Consider the following 22,990-nt stretch of genomic DNA (forward strand, 5'->3'; position numbering starts at 1 on the left):
TCTTTGTATCCAAAGAGAACAACAGCATCTCCCCATAGCATAGAGTTACAGAAAAAAAAATACTCTGAAAAACAAACCCAAAGGAAGTTAAAAAAAAAAAAAGAATGAGAGAGAATGTTAAATTATTAAATTTCACCTGAGGCCTTTTTCTTGATTCAAAATGGAATAATACATCATTTTGCTTCAGTCCTGGATCTGTTTGCTCTCGCTTTTTTGCAGTCTCAAAATGATAGCTCTGTGACAGTACCGTGCCAAAGGAAAGCACTTAACACATTTTGTATTCAGGGCTAGTATAATTTACTTATCTAGGTGAGCTAGCAAAGAGATATGATAATTGCTAACTTCATGCTTAAGAACAAGTTGCCTTTTTTCAAATTCCAATTAAATGCAAGAAGATTTTACTTTGTGTGCTTTGAACGTATGAAAAACTTTTAATTCTCAAGTTATGAAAGAAGACAAGTAAAAAATAACATTGTATTTTGAATAACATTCTCATATGTCATTTTTATTTATGCAATAAGATGTAAAAATGATTCCTTTTTTTTTCCTCACAGACTATTGTTTGTATCCTCCATGAGTCTACCCATTGCCCTTTGGGTTACTAATCACTTTTAGTAGCCAAATAGCTATAGTGAGAAAATATTTTTGATAAAGGGCACTTGTGTTAATGAGCAATATGTGATCAATGAAGGCAATTCACAATTTGGACAAATCCAATCAAGTCCAATTTCTTGTTCCCACCCCTTTGAGTGTTTATGATTAGACTCATGACTGATCTGCATCATCTCTACAGAAGCTATAGATTGATGGACTGACAGGCTTCTTATTCAACTTCATGTTCTAGTCTAGTCAATGGGCATCTTTCACCTACTTTGTTTTTCTGATTTGGATAGTTTGTTGTGGGTTTCAAGAGTTTTTATAGCATTCTGAGGCTTGATGAAATTAGCCCATTGTGAGAATTTGGAGAACTTCACCATCAGTTCCATGATACTAGTTAACATGTTGGATAAGCATATGCCTCACCATTTTGTAAGCTGCATACTGGGAGTGAACAGTTTGTACCATATTACCACTGGTAGCTTATACACAAGAAGTATACAAAAATACTACCAAGAACATATTTATGACTGTAAAAGTAGGTAAATTAGTCTTGTAGCCAGAATGAAAGACACTAAATGGGCATACCAAATGGTAATCCCAAGATATTAAAAGAAAAATAGGAAGGCTTCCAAAGTGTTGAGTGAATCCACTCAAAGGTAGGAACCTGAAGGAGTAAAGATGAAAAGAAATGGAGTTTATAATCTGTATCATTAATCAAAACATGGCTCCATCAAGATACCAAAAACTAAGGTAAAAAGATTTTGTATTTGAAACGATAATCTAATAGTAAGAATGTTCACTTTTAATTTTTACATTTTCCTTAAGACAATAACTTACAGGATCAGTAGGCCCACAGAATTCACGGAATGTCTTTGTAGCGTCATTCTGTTGAATCTCTAATGCTACACAAGGACCAGAATACATTTCTGCCACCATCTCCTAAAAGAGAAAAGGATCACTGTCAATTTTATAAATTACTTTTCTTCTGTTGATGACACCACTATTCTCCTAGACTTGAACAGTTACAATCACCTAAGGATGATTTAATGCCCCTTGTCCTTGGCTCTTCATATCCTGTCTTGGAAACTAATATTGCTAAGACACAGAACTGTCAATTCCTTACTCAAAAACAATCAGGGGATCCTAATAGATTCCATGATAAAATATAAATATTTTTTAAATCCCCATGATGTAGCATCAGACTACTTCTCTAAACCTATTTCATATCACCACCCTTTGTAAATATCACATTCTAGGCAAATAGGCCTAATAGCTATTTCTAGAACTGAATGTGTTATTTTTACATATTCTAAATGTGCCTTTACATGAGTGATGATGAATGTCATGAATGCCCTACCTCCCCCATTCTGACTCTCAGAATCAAGGATGTTTTGGTATTTGTTTTAATTTTTAAAATTTTTTTTGTTTTTCCATCATCTATATTTACCCTATGTATATACACTTTATGCGTGCTTTATCTCTACTTCAAGTCACCTATTATAACAAAGAAAAAAAAACTTCAACAAAATCAACCAACATATCAAAAAACCTTAATATTACATGTAGTGTACCCAGGATTTGATCCAGGTCATCCCTACACTGGAGCCAGTGCTCTTACTCGCTGTGCTACCTGGCCGCCCCAGGCACTTTCATTTTCCCAAATAAATCCACATGACTCAGCCATTTGTCCTATACTTCCTTACCATATTGCTGGCTGAGATCTCAACCCGTAGAGTGTTTTGATGCTACTCTCTGGTTTTAGTCCTTTCACTGGTTGTGTCCTGGGGGTTAACCACTTTCAGTTACATTTGAAAAATCCGATTCCATGTACCAATCAGAAAGCTACTGCAATAGTGCAGCAGCTGTGTGAATGGGAAGAAGGGAGGTGCTGTAAAGGTAGAAACAAAATCAAGCAACTGACTGAATATGTGGAGTGAGTGTGAGAGGAATTAAAGATGACACAAAGGTGGTAAGCCTGGGAACCTGGAAGGATGATGGTACATTTGAATGGAGAAGGGTTTTGGGAAGGAGGATAGTAAGTTTTATTTATAGATAACCAAAAACTTTTCCAGATCCTCCTTTTAGGAGATTTTCACTCGCTTATGAATTCTTTACTTCTCAAGCATCTGTAGTGAAGTTTTGTTTTGTTTAATCAATTTTGTTTTGTTTGAATTATATTATTCATTACAATACTTTGGCTCCTCGTATCACCTTAATCTTTTTTTTTTCCTTTATAAGTTGAATAAGGCAACCTTAAATTTCTGATATGTATTTCTGTTCTGCATATTTCTTTTCTGTTGCTTTTACATAGGCAATATTCCAATGTCATTCAATGGTTTTTTGTTTTGTTTTGTTTTCACCATGCATAACAACTCGATATGTAAAGCTTCTTCTAATGGTTCTCCTCTCCACAGATATTTACCGGTCTTTCAAATAGCTTCTGACATGGTGAAATTTGATGCCTATCCTCAAGAGTTATTTCTTGATAAATACCTTTTTTCCTCCTAGGGTTCTTATAGTGACAGTAGATACCACATATACTGCTATGTGTAGTTCCTGAATTGTGTTCATACTTTTTCTCAAGTAAGATGGGAGATGGTCTTCATTTAGGATAGCTATGAAATAGCCTGTTTAAATTACTCTGTTTTTGTATAACTGGGCTTCTGGTTAGATTCATGCTGTCACACTCAAAAAGGGTTTTTCACAATTCCTATCTAAGTATGCTTATCTTCTCTTCAAAATCATTTGAAACAGAGATATATTTTTGGATACAGCCAACACAGGAGTTTATTTTTCATGACTATGTATATTTGTTACAAGGTTGTTTTGGCATATTTTTCCAATTTGAGATGGGTGTTGGAAGAGGCAGAGAAAATCAATTTTTGTTCATTACAAATAAAATTTAATAATAAAGAAAACCAAAATCATTTGCAACATCAATGCTGTTTTTGTCATCTATTTTATTAGGGACAATTTCTGAGGTTTCACTAAGTAAAGATTTTAGTGACTACGAGGTCTTCAACTTTTTCTTCTTCAGATTTTAGTAACTCCTCAATTTCATTTATTATGTCATATAATATAGACTTTGAGATAGAGCTATTTTTCATGATATCCCTGCACTGCTTGACAATATAATATTGTGTAATTAGGAGATGAGCATACTATTGATATCAGCAGCATGAAGGGCTTGCCTATAATAGATGACAGAAAGAAAACAAAATTTCCAGTTTTGTTACAATACAGTACAGATACATAATGAAGGTATTCCTACATTCAAGTCCATTTCAGACACAGTCATAGTTCTCTTGCTTCCACAGCCAATGCAATCTGCACTGGAACATTCCATATCATGGTGGAGTACTGGCATTTCTGACTTTTCTACCAGGTATAGCCTGGTGTACCTTGCCTTGGTACACAAAGAAGCTTCACTTGTTCTGCTACCTTCTGCTTCAAACTGATCATCCCAACAGTGCAGAGTAGGGCTAGTCTGTGACTCCATACCAGCCCATCCATGTCTGTGAGGTTTTTTTGTTTTTAATTTTTTTTTTATTAATTTGTTTGTTTCCTTTTAGTTTACAGGATTCAATTCCTTGAGTTTCACATTTTGTCCCCCTCCCTCCCCTCCCCTCCCATGGCGGCTTATAGTCAAGTATAGGATCTGTAAATACTTTTACATTATACATTAGTCAGGTTATCATGTTTGTGAGTTTTACATGCAGCTGTACCCCAGTAGGTGAGTAGCAACCCAATCATTGTTATCCACTGAGCCTAATACACAAGCATTTCAAAGTTCTTGCCTGGCCATCACAGCTACCATAGCAAGTTCACAGTTCCCCTTCTCAGTTCAGACCACGATTCCTTGGAATCTCATCTTCCTGAAAGAGCCCATTGACCCTGATACTTGAACCTCCTCAGTACCACCTGCCTCTGACTAGAGAAGGTGGAGAATTGACAGTGGAGAATTCCTCCCAGATCCGACATTTAAGGAGGGCATTACTCAGGACAGCCCACCTCCTCATTACCCAGCTACTTTTACTCTTGGACTTCATCGTGCCTCTAAGCTCCCCTTACATACCCATTTTTCAGCTTCTTTTTACATGTTGTCTTCCCTATTAGACTGTGACATCTATAGGAACAGGAACTATTTCATGCATTTTTGTATGCCTAGCATTTAGCACAGTTCCTGGTACACAGGAAGAGCCAAATGTTTAACTGATGATGGGCTGGATTTTGAGGGGGATTTTGTTACTATTATTTTGAAAGCACAATGAAATCCCTCTCAGGCTATAGATGCACAAAATTTTCAGTGCATTTATGTATGTTCATGACAAATATTTCATATTTGCTCTAATACTTACATTAAATTCAGCTACTACTCCTTTATAAACTTCATAAAACTCTTCAACATTAACTCGGTCCATATTGTACTAGAACAAAAATTAAGAATGATAACGTAATTAAAAAATAAATATCAAATTTAAAACTCTGACCTTATACAAGATGGAATATTTTCCTTGGAGATGTTATTTATATTAAAACCAAATTGAGGGGTGGCTAAGTGGTGCAGTGAATAGAGCCCCAGCCCTGGAGTCAGGAGGACCTGAGTTCAAATTCAGCCTCAGACACTTAACACAAAAACTAGCCATGTGACTTTGGGCAAATCACTTAACCCCAATTGCCCTCCAAAAAGCAAAAACAAAAAAAAAAAACAAAAAAACAAATTGAATCATAATTCAAAATTAAATAAAATAAATACTCTTTGAAAGTAATATCTGATAGAAATATATTAATAAAACTCCACTTAATGAGGAGCTTTCATTTGCCAAATTAACAACAATGGTAAAAGTATAAACGAGAGAATACACTGATTCATAAAATGGAATACATGAGGCTGATACAACATTATTTGAACCCTAAGCCTTAAGAAGAATCCCTAGCTACTCTAACCTTTTTCAATCAGAAGAAGTGTGGTATAGTAGAAAGAGCACTGGGTTAGAAGTTAAATAACTAGATTATAGGCCTATCTCTGCCATTTCCTCATTGTGTAGTTTGGGACAAATCACTTTAAGCAAAACATGTGTAAATTGTTTTGCTTTTTTTTTTTAAATGACTGAAAATTTCAACTCAGAAAAATAGGGGAAATCAGACAGTGGTTAGCCTGTCTTTGGGAGTTCAGCCAGGGTATGGTGGTGCTGGGGGAGGGTGTGCTGAGTGATTGAGTTAGGAATTAGCCTTCTCTGCTGGTAGTTTCTCAGGTTGTTACCACATTAGGGTTCTTGGTATCTTGGTAGAAACAGCTGAAGTTACTTTATCTCTTCCATATAATTTTGGAGAGGTTTCAGAATTCAGGAGGATAGAAGAAGGTATCTAGTCCTCTGTGATTTGGTTTGGAAAGGTTTTAGAAGCAAAGCAGATTTCTTTTTGATTCTGGAAGTGACAGTGAGCCAGTGGAGTTTATTGAGGGGGATGGGGATGGATAGAGAGTGACATGATCAGACCTGCACTTTAGGAAAATCGCTTTGACAGCGAAGCAGAAGATGGACTTCAGTGGGGAGAGATATGAGGCAAGGGAACTGAGTAGAAGGCTATTGCAATAGTCCAGGCATGAGGTAATAGAGGTGTGCATCAGGATGGTAGCTGTGTGAAGGGACATATAGGGCAGATACTACGAAGATTAAAAAAAAAGACTTTGCTACAATGAGTGAGTGAGAGAGAGGAGTAGAGTGTGACACCAAGGTTGCTGGTCTAGATGACTGGAAAGATGACGGTGCCTTCAATAGTAGGGAAGTTCAGGAAAGAGGAGAGTTTGGGGGTGGAGGGTGGGGAAGGAATAAAATTAGCTCAGCTTTGGACATGCTGAGTTTAAGATTTCAAAAAAATATCTAGTTCAAAATGTCCAATAGACATTTGGATATATAAGACTAAAGGACAGGAAAAAAAATTAGCACTGGATGAGCAGAACTGAGAATCAGCTACATAGAAATGGAAATTGAATTCCTGGGAGATGATAAGATCAAAACATGAAAGAGTTTAGAAGACAAAGAGAAGAGACTTTGGGGACAACCATGGTTAGCAGGTGCAACCTAGATGAAGATCCGGCAAAAGTTAACTAAGGAGTAGCCAGGCAGGTATGAGGAGAACCAGGCTTGCGCTGTAAACCTAAGGAGGAGTCTGTCAAGGAGGAGAGAGTGATCGCCTGTGTCAAAGGAAGCAGAAAAGTCAAGAAGGACAGAGGCTGAGAAGAGGCCACTAGAACTGGTGATTAAGAGATCATTTATAATTTTGGAGAATAGTTTCAGTTGAATAATGAGGTTGGGAGCCAGATTTTCAGGCGGCTGAAATAGAGGGAAGACAAAGAGGGGGTAGCAATTGTAAACAGCTTTCTCAAGGAGTTGAACCATGAAAGGGAGGAGGGAGATAGGCTTACACATAGTGGAAATGGATGAATCAAGTGAGAACTTTTTAAAGCATGGATATGTTTGAAGGCACCAAAGAGAAGGGGCTAGCAGAAAGAGAGAGATTGATTAGTGAGAGAGTGCAGATGACAGAGGTGGCAATCAGCTTGTGCGTATAAAGGAGTTTGCCTTGACAAGGAGAAGGAACACCTCTTCATGTGAGAGAGGGAGTAAAAGAGATGATTGGGAAGGGGGGAGGCGGAGGGAGAGACAAGCCATCTATAATGGAAAAACAATAGCAGACTGACAAACTAGACAGAATTCCAGGACCAAGACTGAGTGCTTTCACAGGAGTTACAGACTTTTTGACCCCTTCTACAAAGATCTACACACAAGCTAAATTCTCAAGGAAGACCTTGTGTGGGGGGAAAAAATGATTAAAACCTTGATGGTTCCAGGGGATGGTTCCTGGCAAGGGGCAAAAGCTAAGCTGAGATTTCTGAGGAACACCCCTAGTATGGAAGCTACACTTTGTAAGCAGAATAACTGTTCTGAGACACAGATAACACTTGGGGCTGACAGTGAAAGGAAAGATACACATCTAATTAAAACCCATTTTATATGTAAATGCAATTTGTTTTTAATGAAGTGAATTTACTTGTCCACATGAATAATGTTCCATGCAAAAATTCAATAAAATCAGAAAGGAAATAATTTTTAAATAAGTTATAGTTCATTACAAAATACCTACCATCTGCATAGCTGAAATTTCAAAGCCTGCATCTCGGATGGCAATTAGGATCTTTCCCAACAGCCCTGAAAATGTAAAACAAAACAGACACAAAATTATAAAATTAAGGATGAACTTTAGGATGAACTTTTTCCCACATCAAAGCAGATGACTTGCACAATACTCCTGAAAGCATATACTTTCACAGGATAAATTTAGCCAATTCTCATCATAGGTCTTCAGTATTTATACACTACTATGTACATAAATCTGAGCTAGTCAGTGTAGGGGACACAAAAGTGTACAATGAGGTTTCATTACAATTTGGCTGTGGAGACAAGATATACACAAAGAAGATTCAAAATAACAAAGCAGTATGTTTCTTTTTAAAATTAATTTTCCAATTATCAAGCACATATTTTTTTCCTTCCTTGCAATGAAATGAAAAAAAAAAACTCATGTAACAAATATGTATAGTCAAGCAAACAAATTCCCACAGTCATGCCCAAAAATGTGTGTCTCATTCTGTATCTTTAGTCTTACCAGCTCCCTGTCAAGAGGTGGGTAGCATTATTTAACAACAGTCCTAGCTCTCCTTCTAAGGTGATGTCAGACCATTGCTAACTACTCCTTGGGTCTGGCTATTTAACCAACGACAAAGATACCCATCTATACTAATATCAAATCCATATCTTTCTTTCCTATCAAAAAGAAGAGGATGAGACACTTTATTAAATGTTATGTTAAAATCTAGGTAATATATATGTATGTGTATATCCATATCCAATATCTATATCAAACATTCCTGTGACCTAATATTAATCCTTCCCAAAATTAAATGAGAGTAGTTTCTCATAATTTGTTCAATATAAATATGGATTTGTATGTGTATATCTTACTAATGCCTTTTTTTACATCCCATTCACTTTTGCATCCCATCAGTCAATAAATATTTATTAAGAGCCTATCTGTATACAGAGCACTGTTCTAGGTACTGGGGTTACAAATAAAAATAATATGGTTTACTTTAAAAACCCTAAAGAATCAACAATTAATTGAAACAATAAATTCATCAAAATTTCACGACAAAATAATACATATAAATTACAAGCGTTCCTGTGTACTAACAATAAACCAGTCAAGAAAAAATAGAAATTGCACTCAAAATAATAGAAGGTATAAAACACTTGGAAGTCTCTTTACCAAAACACACATAGGAATCATAAGAACCCAGCTACAGAACACATTTTGCATAAACAAAAACAGACCTACATAATCAGAAAAAATATACCAAATAATTACTTTATAGATCTAGTAAATCAGTAACAAAATTCATCTGGATGAACAAAAGGTCGAGAATATCAAGGGAATCAATAAAAAGAAATATGAAAGAAGAGGTCTAGCAGTACCAGATCTCAAACTATATTGTATCATCAAAATAATTTGGTGCTGGATAAGAATTAGAGTAATTGTTCAACAGAATAGATTAGGTATGCAATAAACAAAAACAAATAAACACAGTATTTGATAAACCTCTTGGGGCAAGAACTCACTATGTGACAAAACAGTACAGCAGAAATTAGGTATAGATTAAGAACTAAAAACATCTGCCAAAATAAATTCCCATTGTATACATGACTTGGACATAAAAGGTGACACCATGAACAAATTAGAGAAACAAAGAAATTACCTTTCAGATTTATGGATGGGAAACAGAAAATGACCAAACAAGTAACAGAGAGGATCACAGAAGATATAATGGGGAATTTTGATTATATAAAATTTAAAAGGTTTTTCATGAACTAATACAATTAATATTAGAGGAAATAGCTAATGGACATGTTTCTTTGCTAAAGTTTTCATATTCAAGATATATAATGAACTGAATCAAATTTATAAGACTAAGATCCATTCCCCAATAGATAAATGGCCAAAGGATATGAATATGTAGTTTTAAAAAGAAATTCGAGCTCTCAACAGTCATACGAGGAAAAGATGCTCCAAATCACTTATTATTAGAGGAATGAAAATTAAAGTAACTGAGGTTCAACCTCAAAACCCATCAGATTGGCAAGATGACAAAGGAGGAAAATGACAAATATTGGAAGAGATTCTGGAAAACTGAGGCAGTTTTGCTAGAATTCTGAATTGGTCTAGCCATTCTGGAAACAATTTGGAACTATGCCCAAAAAGTACTAAGCTATACATATCCTTTGACACAATTATACCATTACTAGGCTTATAACCCAAAAAGATCAAAGAAAAAGGAAAAGGACGCACTTATACAAAAATATTTATAGCATTTTGTTTGTAGTAGTCAAAAATGGCAAAGTAAAAGAGTATCCACTTATTGTTAAGTTGTTCTTCAGTTGTGTCTAACTCTCCATGACCCAATTTGGGGTTATCTTGGCAGAGATTTTAGAGTGGTTTTCCATTTCCTTCTCTACTCATTAGGAAATGGCTAAAACAATGAATAGAATCTTACTGTTTAATATTATGGAATATTATATAATTAAATGGGCAATTTCAGAGGAAACTAGGAAGAACTGTAATCAATGCAATGATCAACCATACTTCCAGAGGACTAAGGATAAATATGCTGTCCATCTCCTGCCAAAGGGGTATTGGACATAAAATGAAGAATGATATATACATTTGTGGACCTGGCCAATAAAGGAATTGCTGGACTATGCATATTTGTTTTGAGGGGTTCCCTTTTATTTTTTAATTGTTCAAAGAGTAGCAGGAATGAGAGAGATAATAAATGCTTGCAAAAATAAATTTTAAGAATATAAATATACAGGGACAAAATTTGGAACTCAAAACTTTAAAAAATGTTAAAATTGTTTTTACATGCAATTGGGGGAAACAAAATATATTAAATAAAAAATGACAAAATATAAATACACAGTGGATGCAAGGTAACTTTTGAGGGGGAGGGAAGAGCAGCAAAAAGAGACCAGGGAAAGCCTTTTAAAGAAGTGGTGCTTTTTTCACCAGGAAAGGACTTAAAATGTCTCTCTGAAAAGTCCAACCAATAGTTACCAATTCCTAACTAGGAATATTACAATATTACTGCTCCTCAGTTGTTATTTCACACACATATATACACACACTTAAAATATAAAGCTTTTTTTCTTCAGAGAATTCATGAGTATGAGATATTCATCAAATCAATAAAATTCATGTAAACTTTGTGGCTGGAATCAACAGTCACCATTTGATGGTCGTTGTGATGAAAATTATGTGTAATTAAACCAAGTTAATAAATGAATTTGAAAGCAACTAGTCAAGCTTTAAAGATTTTGGTTTATTACCATAACTACTTTTAATGAAGAAGTCACATGTGAGTTTCTGGGAAGAGATTCAAACTCAAATGAGACACATTAGTCTTTTGGGGAAGACTTTGAACTACGTGGGTTTGAATGAACTAACAACACAAGGCTATTTTTCTGATTTTGGGAAATGACTAATCAGTCAATAAGTGCTTATTAAGTGCAGGCACTATGCTAAGAGATGGGTATGCCAAGAATGGCAGAGTCCCTGCCCTCAACTAGCAATCATTCTAATGGAAGAAAAGACATACACAAGATATGTACATAGTCAATGAGAAGTGATCTGAAAGGGTTAGACACCAGGCACTAAGAGAACTGGAAAGGACTTGTGTGAAGACAAAATCTGAGTTGATTCTTTTAAAGGAAGTCATGAAAACTAAGAAGCAGAGGTAAAAGTCAGGGAATTCCAGGCAAGGGGAACAACCAGTGCAAAGGTGTGGAGAGAGGAAATGTAGCCATGTACCAGGAACAAGCAGGCCTGCTAAATGGTAGAATATGAGGAGAAGAGTTAAGCATAAGCCTGGAAAGGGCCAGGTTAGTGCCAAACAAAGGAGTGATATTTAACCTAGAACTAATAAAGAACTGATGAAGCTTATTAAGGAGGAAGAGGTGACACAGTCAGACCCAAACTTTAGAAAGAATATTCTGACAGCTAAGTGGAAGATGGGATGTAGTGGGGAGAGGCTTGAGGTAGAGAGATCAAGGGTAAGCCTATCACAATAATTTAGGTAGAGGGGATGAGAGCCTGAAGTAGAGTGGTGATTATTATCAAATAAGTTGATATCTATAAATCATTTTCACAATGCCTAGTTCATAGCAGTACTTTAGAAATGCTCCCCTTCACCCTTCCCTATGTGAGTGTAGAGAAGTGAGAGATGTCATGGAAGTAGAACGGGCAAGATCTGAAAAGGATTGCATTGGCAAACCGCTCCAATATTTTTGCCACAAAAAGACCAAACAGGATCACAAAGAGTTGGACATGACTGAAAAGACTGAACAGCAGGAGCACCTGAGGATGAGGAAGACGCCGAGGCTGCAAGTCTGGATGACTAGAAAGATGGTGGTTCCTGTAGCCATAATACGGATGCTTCATAGCTACAAAACACATCTCATTATGTCTCCTGTTTTATTTAGAACTTGAAGCAGTGTGGTCAACATCAAATTCTTCAGAATCTATTCAGTTTGCCGATGACCTAAATACCCAATTCCTTCTTGCTTTTACAGCTTTCCTTGCGGTGTTTTTATGTTTATCATAGAAAATACCCAACATAGAAAGAAGGTTAGAATTAGAGGGGAAGTTAGAAACTCTCTAGGCCAGAGATGTCAAGCTTATGACCACCTGGTGAACCTGAATAAACTGTAATTAGGAGATGTTTAACAAAACACAATACAACCTAGGTCATGTTAATCTGTGGCTTTCTAAGTCTCAATATGTGATCTGCAAAGATCTGGTTTCTATTTGAGTTTGACACCACTCATCTAGGCCAACTTCCTTATTTTATAGATGAAGAAAACTGAGGCCTAGAAAAGACAGCTAAAGTGTCCAAAATTACACAGATACTTAGTGGAAGAGATCATTAAATTCAGATCTTCTGACGCCCTGCCAGAACTCTACTCTCTTTATACATCTCTGCCAAAAGTAATATGGTTTAATAGAGGAAGAAGAAAATAAATTAAAATCTGCCAATTTTACTATTTGTTATTAATTTTGATGAATAGCTGGCTAGAAGCTACTGGGTGTGATGATTAGAGTCATTCTTGGAGTCAGAAATACCTGTGGTCAAATCCCGACTCTGTCACATATTTTCCATAGGACCACAGGGAAATCATTTAACCTGTTTGCTAGGTAACTATCTAAACTGCATAAGAACTACTGGTCAGCATTGGCAGAGGGATATTCCAAATAAGAAATTCACTAAACTCATAAAATCAAGTCCACAGTTCTTCCTCTTGTCCTCCTCCCAAAACAGTAACTCCAATAAATAATTTTATGAAGAGGGAACATAAATATTTATCAGAAGAATGACATCTTATCACATCTAGCTCATGTTTTTTCATATAAAGGCAAAAAGTGAACTCCTCTCTTCCTACCTCCAATATCCCATTTTGATTTACATTTCTTCTGTCAAAAGCATGATATTTCTCCTTGACATCTCAAAACCCTCAGTGTTTCCCCATTAGACCTCAGAATAACCAGGAATATGCCACCTGGTAATACTGAACTTAACTGCTGACCTGAACAAACACTAAAATTATCTCTTACAACTTAAAACATTATTTTTAAAAATAATTATTACAGAAAAATGTGTTTTGGTAGAGATGGTAGTAAAAAGTAATCTAGAGGAATCGAGATTAAACAGAGGAAATTCAGGCAGAAAAAAATTTTTGAGAAGTCATATTAAGAGTAAAAATTGTTGTTAAAGACATATGTATAGGATATTTTTAATAGGCTTGTCTATTATTCAACCAAAACAAGCAAACAAAGTCTTAGGATATTTATTAAAGTTAAGTGATTTTGTTGACATCTAGAAGCATGTATATTCTCAAAATCTAAATAAGTCATTGGAAAAGAAATGACTGCTAAGTTTAGAATGACAAAGTATAGGGAATCTACATCAAAATCTACATTTTTCTTAAATTGAATTCAATGCAAGAAAAATAAGACAACCAACTCTAATATGTCTGAGAATAAGTACAATAACAAAATTACAAATGGATAAAGTTGATAATGTTAATAACCAATTTAAATCAAATTAAAGTAGGTTGATTTTATTTCAAAATTTAAATGACGAGGAAAGGGTTTCATTAATGATCCTCAGAAAAGGGCGAGTGAATCTTTCAAATGAGATTACTGTAACGTCAAATCAAAACCAGAGATTATGAGAAAGTTAGGATTAATTTTCAACGACAAAGTACAAAAGAAAGCACAAGCATTAGTAAATTCAACAGGAGGAATTTAATACTAATCCTACCAAATATGCATAACAAATAACCTTAGGCAAAAGAACTAGATGGAAAAGCTTTTTGTCTCCTAGACACAGTATGTTACTAGGGCTAGGAAAAGCTACTTGACTAATAATCTTCCAGTATTATTTAATCAGATGAAAGGATGGACTCTTTCACCATATTGGCTACATTTTCTCCTTAGGTTTGCTGCATTCTGTGAATAAGAAAATGTCTAAATCATATTAAATGAAATGGAGACCAAACAGTGGTTTCTGAAAACTGTTGTTAAACTAAGAAATACAAATCAACTTATGTGCTTATCACTCAATCCATCTATTATGGTCTACTACTTAAGCAGTGAGCAGGTTTACTACAGGGGCATCTAGGTAGCACACTGGATAGAGCATGGGACCTAAAGTCAGGAAGACTTGAGTTCAAATCCAGCCTCAGATACTTGCTAACTGTGTGACCCTGGACAAGTCATTTAACCCTGCTTGCCTCAGTTTCCTCATCTGTAGAATGAGTTAGAGAATGAAATGGCAAACCACTCCAGTATCTGCCAAGAAAACTCCAAATGGGGTCACAAAGAACTGAACATGAATGAAACAAATGAACAACAACAAGCTTATTACACTGGATGGATAAATAGACTGAGCATCAGTTCTACCCCTCAACTTGTATCAGTTTTCAAACATACCCCTTTTCCTTGATTATTCTCTTACAAAAATAGATGTTTGCTACATAAATAATATCATACAAACACTCAAATAGAGCTGTGATCTTATAAACCAGGATGTTCCTTCCAGCAATGAAGATGGGGAGCCATCCTGGCCTGCCCACCCTGCTCAGGTTCTCCACTGCTTTCTGCTGACACTGCAGGCACTAGAGGAGCACTCGGGCTGCTCATCTCTCATCTTTCACCTTCACCCTGTGAACAGCCAATCTTCATATTCCATTACATATGGAATTCACCAAAAATGTCCTAACTCCAGTTTTCCTTGAATGTTACATATTTATTATATAATGCAGTTTTCTCACATGCATGGTACATTCTTTTTTTCCTTCTATTTAAAATTAATTTTGTATTTTTTAACATAAATCTCTCTCTAATCCTACCCCACCCCATTGGAGGAAAAATTCCTTGCAACAAATAAGCAAAGTAAAGGAAAATTGATTTTCTCACTGAATATGTCCAAAAATAAATACACATCACATTCTGCCCCCTGAGTACATCATCTCTATGTCAGACAGTGGACAGCAAGTTTCACAGAGGTCTCCTAGAACTATGAGAGGTTATTTTGACCATCAGTCAATCAATCAAAAAACCATTCATTAAGCACCTATTAAGAGTCACAAGCTGGGGATATAAAGAAAGTCAAAGATCAGTACCTGACCTCAAGGAGCTCACAGTTTAATGGAGAAGACAACACATAAACAATTACATATGAACAAGATAGATAACAGACAAATTAGGTGTAAATTAGTCTCAGAGACACTCTAAGGAGCACTGGAGCTTGAAGGAAGTCCGGGAAGTTAGGAAGCAGAGATAAGGAAGAGAATATTCCAGGGATGAGGAAAAACTCGTGAAAGTGCTTGGAGCTGGGTGATGAAGGGCCTAATGGGAGGAAGAGCAAGAAGGTCATTGTCTCTGAACTGAAGAATACATGAAAGGGAGTAATGTATAAAAAGACTGAAAAGGTAGGAAGGGAACAAATTATTGTGCTAAAGGACTTTAAAAGCCAAACGGAGGGCTTCATATTTAATCCTGGAGGTGGTAGGAAGCTACTGGAGATGACATGGTCAGACTTACACTTTAGGAAGATCAATTTGTGAAATAAGTGGAGGATGGGCTGGACGCGTGACACCCACAAGCAGGCTATTGCAACAGTCCAGGCATAAAGTAATAAGACTGCCCTGCACCAAGGCAGTTGCAGTATTCAAAGGAGGGATGGGGCATACATAAGATAGGGCTCGACAAATGAGTAGATATGGAGAGGGGAGGAAGAAGGGAAGGGAGAGAGAGTGAGGAGTTAAAGATGGAACCTAGACTGTGAGCCTGAGTAACTGGGAGCGTGGTGGTGCCTTGGACAGTAACAAAAAGTTAGGGAGAGAGGAAGCCTTGAAGAAGAAAAAAATAAATTCAATAGTAGGCAGGTCAAGTTTATGGTGTTTATGGAACATCCAGTTGAAGATATCTAATAGATAACTGGAAATCTGAGATTAGAGGTAAGGGGAAAGTTTAGGGCTGTACAAGCAGATCTGAGAATAGTCTGCCTAGAGATAATAACTGAAAGCATGGGGGCTAATGAGATCAATAAATGAAAAATTATAGAGGGAGAAGAGAAGAGGTCTGCTGTACACCTATGGTTAATAGACATGATGTGGATAAAGATCTAGCAAAGGAGAAAGAGAAGCAACCATATAGGTAGGAAGAGAACCAGGAGAAAGTATACTAAGAAAATATAGAGGGGCAGCTAGGTGGTATAGTAATAGAGTTCTGGCCCTGGACTCAGGAGGACCTGAGTTCAAATCCAACCTCAGACACCTAACACTTACTAGCTGTGTGATCTTGGGCACATCACTTAATCCCAATTGCCCTGCCTTCCCCCCCTCCAAAAAGATAAAAAAGAAAGAAAATATAGAAAGAATAAAGTATCAAGAAGAGAGTGTATCCAATGCTTTAGAGAAGAATGAAGACTGAGAAAAGGTCGTAAGATGTGGTCAGTAAGAGCTTTAGTGACTTTCAGGGCATGATTTCAGTTGAATGATGAAGATGGAACTCAGACGCAGAGGTAAGACGAGAGTAAGGTAAAGGGAAGTGGAATATCTATTGTGGATGGCCTTTCCAAGGTGCTTAGCAACAAAAGGGAGGAGAGAGATGGGATGATAGTTAGCAGGGATCAAGTGAGGGTTTTTTGAGCATGAGTTCTTATGGTTTTCATAATTGTTTTCAGCATGCTCCTGTTACTTTATAAATTGCTCTGGTTATACTTCTATCATTCTTCATCAGTTCATAAAAATCATTTTTATAATTTTGATGTTATTATATAAGTTGTTCTTCTGATTCTGTTCATTTCATCCTGTATCAGCTCATATAAGTCTTTTTATGTCTCTTTGAAATCACCTTTTTTCTTAATCTCTTAATAGCACAATAGCATTTCATTACATTCATATACCACAATTTATTCATCCACTTCCCCAAATGATAGATATCTCCTTAGTTTCCAGTTTTTGCCATGATGAAAATAACCATTGTAATCTCTTTAACATATAGGACATTTTTCTATTTGATCTCTTTGGAGTATAGACATAGGAGTATACCATAGTTGAATCAAAGAGAACAAACTATTTAGTAACTCTGTGCATAGTGCCAAACTGTTTTCAAGAATTGTTGGACCCAATCACAGCTCCACCAACAATGCATCAATGTGCCTGTCTTCTTTACTCCCTCCAACATTTGTCATTTTCTTCTTTTTTGGGGGGGACAGGTCATCTTTGCCAATCTGGTGGGTAAGAGACGGAACCTCAGAAATGTTTTAATTTGTATTTCTCCTGTAGCATTTTTTTTTTCATTTGGCTTAGATAGACTGAGTTTCTTCCCTCAAGACTCACCTGGTTCATATCTTTAGACCATTTACCAGTTGGGGAATGGCTCTTAGTCTTACAAATCTGAATATGTTATGGAAATTGCCCTATGTTGAAAATGAAATTAAGTACCTATTTCTTTGCAGACTGCTGTGTTCCATGTTCCATAGCCATACAATAAGATAAGTAGAATAATAGTATCAAAATCACAATCTTTTATCAATATATAATTCCCTATACCTTATAACATGAGAGAATTTCTTTTATTACTTAGTCATTTCTTGATTACTGTACTTGGTTATCGTACTTCCTCCTATTCTGAGGGACTCTTCATCACGCCTTCAATTTATGCTATATCGTTGCTTGTGCTATTAATTCTATATTGAGAGCTCTGATTTCTGTCCTAAATTCATTTGCAATTTTTTCTTTTAAGAGATTAATTCCCCTATTTGAGCCATCCTGGAATTTCTTTTTATTTTCCCATGTTCACTGCAGAATCCACAAGATTCTTTTACTCAGTAATATTGGTTCATTTACTTTAATATTATTATATTTATTCAATGTACTACTTTGATTTCTTTTTGTAGTATTGTTCATTTTCTTTCCTTTGGTTTTTATGATCCTCTTAACTGGTTTATCTGCTTGTGAAATGTGTGGTTTTTTTTTTGTTTATCTACTTCTCTCTTGATCTTTAGATCTTTCAGATTTCCCTTCTATTTCCCATACTCATGGGGAAATCCTCCTTATGCTCTTCCTCTCCACCACCACCTCTTCAATTTCTCCCCATATCCCTGAAGCAGGGCCTCTATGACCAGAGTCCTAGAGATGGGGACATTGGGTAGGTACACCTGAGGCCCTGTCCTGATCAGCTTCCAGAGGGAGATGGAGATAAAGGGTCCCTACATCCATTAGGTTTCCAGTTGACTTTCCCGATCCTTTGTTACCCTCTTATCTGTAGCTCTGTGTGGCACATGTTTCACAACTTTACCCCTCCCCTGAGACTTCCATGCATCTCCCGTTTTCATTTTATTTATGGAGCTGGGCAGAATCAGGGCCAGGGTAGGGGTTCAGGAAAAGCCAAGGGCCTGGGGAATCCTTAAAATCAGACTCTGAGACACAAACCTAGGAACTTGCTTGTACTCACTAAAACAAGCATGTGGAGTGAATGAAGTTATCAATATTAAGTATTATACCAAGTATTAAAGTATTATATCTAGTTTATATATTTCAAGATTATATAAACACCAATATTATATCACAGAGAATCATAAAAAAGCAAAGAAAGAGAAAACAGAAAAATAGATAAATGAAACTACCTGAATAAGAAAGAATAACAAATAAGTGAACTCTGTAATCCAGCATTTGATTAACTCAAAAACATTTGTTACTTGGGGGAAGGGATTTAGTAATGACTTCTAGCAAATGGAAAAACAGTCTGGAAGAAATTAGGCTTAGATCAACATCTTGTTTTTTTTTTTTTTGCTTTTTGTAGGGCATTTGGAGTTAAGTGACTTGCCCAAAGTCACAAGGCTAGTTTTGTGTTAAGTGTCTGAGGCTGGATTTGAACTCAGGTCCTTCTGATTCCAGGGCTGGTGCTCTATTCACTGTGCCACCTAGCATGCCCCAGATCAACACCTTATAACAAATTCCACAAGAAATTCAAAATGGATAAAGGGCCTGAATATTAAAGATTATACTTTAAAAAATTAGAAGAGAAGCAAATGACACGGCTATTCATGGCAGATGAATTCTTAACCAAATAAGGGATAGAGACAATTACAAAAGATAAAACAAATAATTTTGATTACATGAAATTGAAGAGCTTCTACAAAAACATTTAATTAAGTTTAATTAAGAAAAATATTCATATCAAATATCTTTGATAAATGTTTGATATCTAGGACATAAACATTTAACATAAATATATGAGACCAAAATCCACACTCCCCAATAGTGATCAAAGAATATGAACAAACAACTCAAAAGAATTGCAAACTTAACAATGATATATAAGAATGCCCCTAAATCATGCATAATTCAGAGAAATGTAAATCAAAATAAAAGGTTTACAAAACAACTTCACACCAAGAAAACTGGCAAAAAAGACAAAATGTGGGAAATCGTCAATGTTTGAGGGGAGTGTGGAAACATACATACATATACATATACACACACATACACACACAAATATGGTGTAGGTGTAAATTGGTATAAACATTCTGAAAAGCAATTTTGGAATTATGCAGAGAAGGTACCTAAAATATATGTACCCTTTGACCTAGATATTGAACTCCTAGATATATATCCCAAAGAGGTTGTTAACAAAAGAGCAGGCTCAACATATGCCAAAATACTTGTAAACTGTCTTTTTGTGGTAAAAAAGAACTGAAGATGTTCACCAACTGAGGAATGGCTAATCAAACTGTAGTCACAAATATAATGGGATATTACTGTGGTGTAAGAAAGAATGGATATAGGCACAAAACAATTGAAACTGAAGGTTGTGAAATTATAAAGAACAAGCTGGGCCCCTAAAAAGGAAATATAAAAAGATACCTTTTCCTACTCCTTTGTTGATTTTTTTCTCTCTTCCTTCTTAAAAAATTTATTTTATTAAAAAGATGGCCATATAGGAAAGGACAGAGTGAACATTTTAGGCAACATAAAAACAAAAGATGTCAATAAAAATGCACAGAATTGAACTGACAGAAAGAATTGCAGATAAACAGACCAGCTTCAAAGTTACATGCTGATTTTATTCTCTCTTTAAAAGGAAAGGTAAGCTATGCATAATAGAGATTAAGGGACTCACATAAAAAAGATAAAACCATATCTGTCTATGGAGTCAAGGACCATCAAGAACTTTCTATTCCAGGTCTTCGTTATATGTGACTACTGAGGACATACGACCTGAGCCATCCACAGAGACAGGCACAAGGTAGAATCCCCAACAAGGGTTATTTCCCTGGACGATGGCTGTCAGGCGTATGATGTGGTAAGAAAGGCCCTGCTGTTTCTGGGGTTCTCAAGTGTACTTTCTCCTCTATAACGGCTGAGTGGCAGTTCTCATCCACCATTCTGCTATATGTACTATATTCCAGTGTAAGAATACAAGTTTCTTGAGAACAGTGATTGTTTCTTTTTGTGTTTATATCTCCACACTGGCTTACCATTGTGTCTTAGACACACAGTAAGCACTTAATAAATGCATTTTCATTTGTTAATAATTCATTCATTGATTGAGGGTTCATATCTCACTTCTCTATCTCTTCACACTCTTTTGGCAGCATGAAAGCACAAAACAGGAACAAATGATGGTTGAGCAGACAAATGAGTGAAATACTTATGAAATATGTTCTACACCACCTACCGAATGGATGACTGTGTAGGTATTTAATGAAGTCTTCAGATATATGAAACGATGAATATAAGTGTGAGGGAGAGCTCAGAGTTATTCTATATTTCCCCTGGGGACTGAAGAGGAAAGGAGGAGAAGGGAGGAAAAAAGAGACTAAAATTACAGCAAGAGGAACTTTTCTTTATCAAGAACTTCCTAATTATTAATGGAATGTAGTACACCAAGGGAATTTGTGTTACATCCATTTCTAGGGATTTTTACAGGGAGAGTACTATGAATCATCTCTATTCCAGGCCTTCTATATTTCAAAGCTGTCCACTATATTTTTGGACAACTATGTTAGGAGTTTTTTCCTCATGCTGAGCCAAAATGTCTCACTGCAGTTGCCACCAAATTTACTCTCTTCTGCATTTAGGGATAAGCAAACCAGACCTAGTCTTCCTTTGATATGATGACCCTGTAAGTGTCTGAAGAGAAATTTCATGTTTGGAGAGGGAGCATGGAGCTGCATATAGAAAGCTATTATGAGAGTCAGGAAAACCTGGGTTCAAATCCCATCTGACGCATTGATGGTAGAGCGATTTAATTTCTCAGTACTCCAGGAAGCTCTCTAAGATTATAAAGCATAGGGCAGTTACAACCTTATACTCCTCAATCACAACTGCTCTTAATAAAGTCAACCACCACCTTCTCCTGGATGACTACCTTCACTAGGATCATTATACATCACCTACCACCAAAGCAAGGAAGCTTGCAAAGATCATTTTAGAGCTGGAAGGGATGGTAAAGTTAATCTAATCCAATCCTCTCATTTTACACATGCAGAAACTGAGGTTAAATAATTCATAAAATCACATAGCTAATACACGACAGAGGCAGGATTTGAACCCAGGTCACATATGGGTTTATAGTTCTAATGCAAGAAAGGAGCCCAAAGTTATCTAGTCCAACCCCATCATTTTTTGTAGAACAAGAAACCAAGAAAGGGAGTCCCAGGAAGTGTAAGTGACTTGCTCATGGTGAGTTTCAGTCGTCAGTTTCAGGCGTGGGACTTAGGATTCCAAAGCCCAAGCTCTTTGATGGTCCCTATCACCTGCCTCTCTGATCAGGTCTCTTCTCTCTCTATTCACTTCTTCAGAGATCTTAGTTATACTCATGGATTCAATTAACATGAATATATAGGTTGCTCCAAGGTACAGCATCACTCCCTTTGCAGAACCCTAATCCCATAACACTGTCTTTTGGACATCTCCAGAGGGATATCCTTATGAGTGTCTCATGATTAACATGTCTAAAAATAAAAATCATTCCTATAGCTACCCCTTCTCCAAATCTCCTGCTTTTGGTTGTAGGCCCCCCTGTCTTCTCCATCACCCAGGTTCACAAACTCAGGCATCCATGGCTCTTCAATATTCTTCCCCACATCCAGTATGTCTGTCCCTTTTTCTTCACTCACACTGCCATCACCTTTTGCCCAAAACACTGCAACACTTTTTTTTAATTTTAGAATTATTTTTAACATTCTTTTAAAATTTTTTTGAGTTCCAAATTCTCTCTCTCCCTCAAACTCCCCAAACCATTGAGAAGGCAAGCAATATACTATCAATTATATGTGTGAAATCATAAAAAAACATTTATCTATTAACCATATTTCAAAAAAGCAAGAAAAAGAAAGTGAAGATATTATACTTCAATTTTCACTAAGAACTCATCAGTTCTCTCTCAGAAAGTGAATAGCATTTTTCATCATGAGTCCCAGGAATTGTCTTGGATCATAGTATGGATCAGAGTAGCTAGGTCTTTTACAGTTAATCATTCTTACAATATTTCTCTTATTTAATACAATGTTTTCCTGATTCTGATCACTTCACTTTGCTTCAGTTCGTATAAATCTTCCTAGGTTTTACTGAAACCATCCTCCTCATAATTTTTTATAGCACAATAGTGTTCCATCAATCATATATCACAACTTTTTTAGTCATTCCCCAATTGATGGGCATTTCTCAATTTCCAACTCTTAGCCACCACAAAAAAAGCTATG

At 36.1% G+C, this 22,990-nt stretch overlaps 1 protein-coding gene across 4 annotated transcripts in view; it reads right to left on the reverse strand.

Annotated features, from left to right (window-relative positions):
- The window catches only part of NME7 (NME/NM23 family member 7), a 190,540-nt gene that overhangs the window by 98,631 nt on the left and 68,919 nt on the right, over positions 1-22,990 (reverse strand). For all 4 annotated transcript variants that reach the window (XM_069094736.1, XM_069094731.1, XM_069094734.1 and 1 more), the window contains exons 8-10: positions 7,747-7,811; positions 4,959-5,027; positions 1,438-1,539 (exon numbers count right to left, since the gene is read on the reverse strand). In XM_069094736.1, the coding sequence (XP_068950837.1) occupies positions 1,438-1,539; positions 4,959-5,027; positions 7,747-7,811 (236 nt within the window). The remainder of the gene's footprint in view (positions 1-1,437; positions 1,540-4,958; positions 5,028-7,746; positions 7,812-22,990) is intronic.

The sequence above is a fragment of the Petaurus breviceps genome, unplaced genomic scaffold (genome assembly GCF_028583685.1).
Source record: "Petaurus breviceps papuanus isolate PSGF00001 unplaced genomic scaffold, PetGlider_PUasm1.0 220, whole genome shotgun sequence".
NCBI lineage: Eukaryota > Metazoa > Chordata > Mammalia > Diprotodontia > Petauridae > Petaurus > Petaurus breviceps.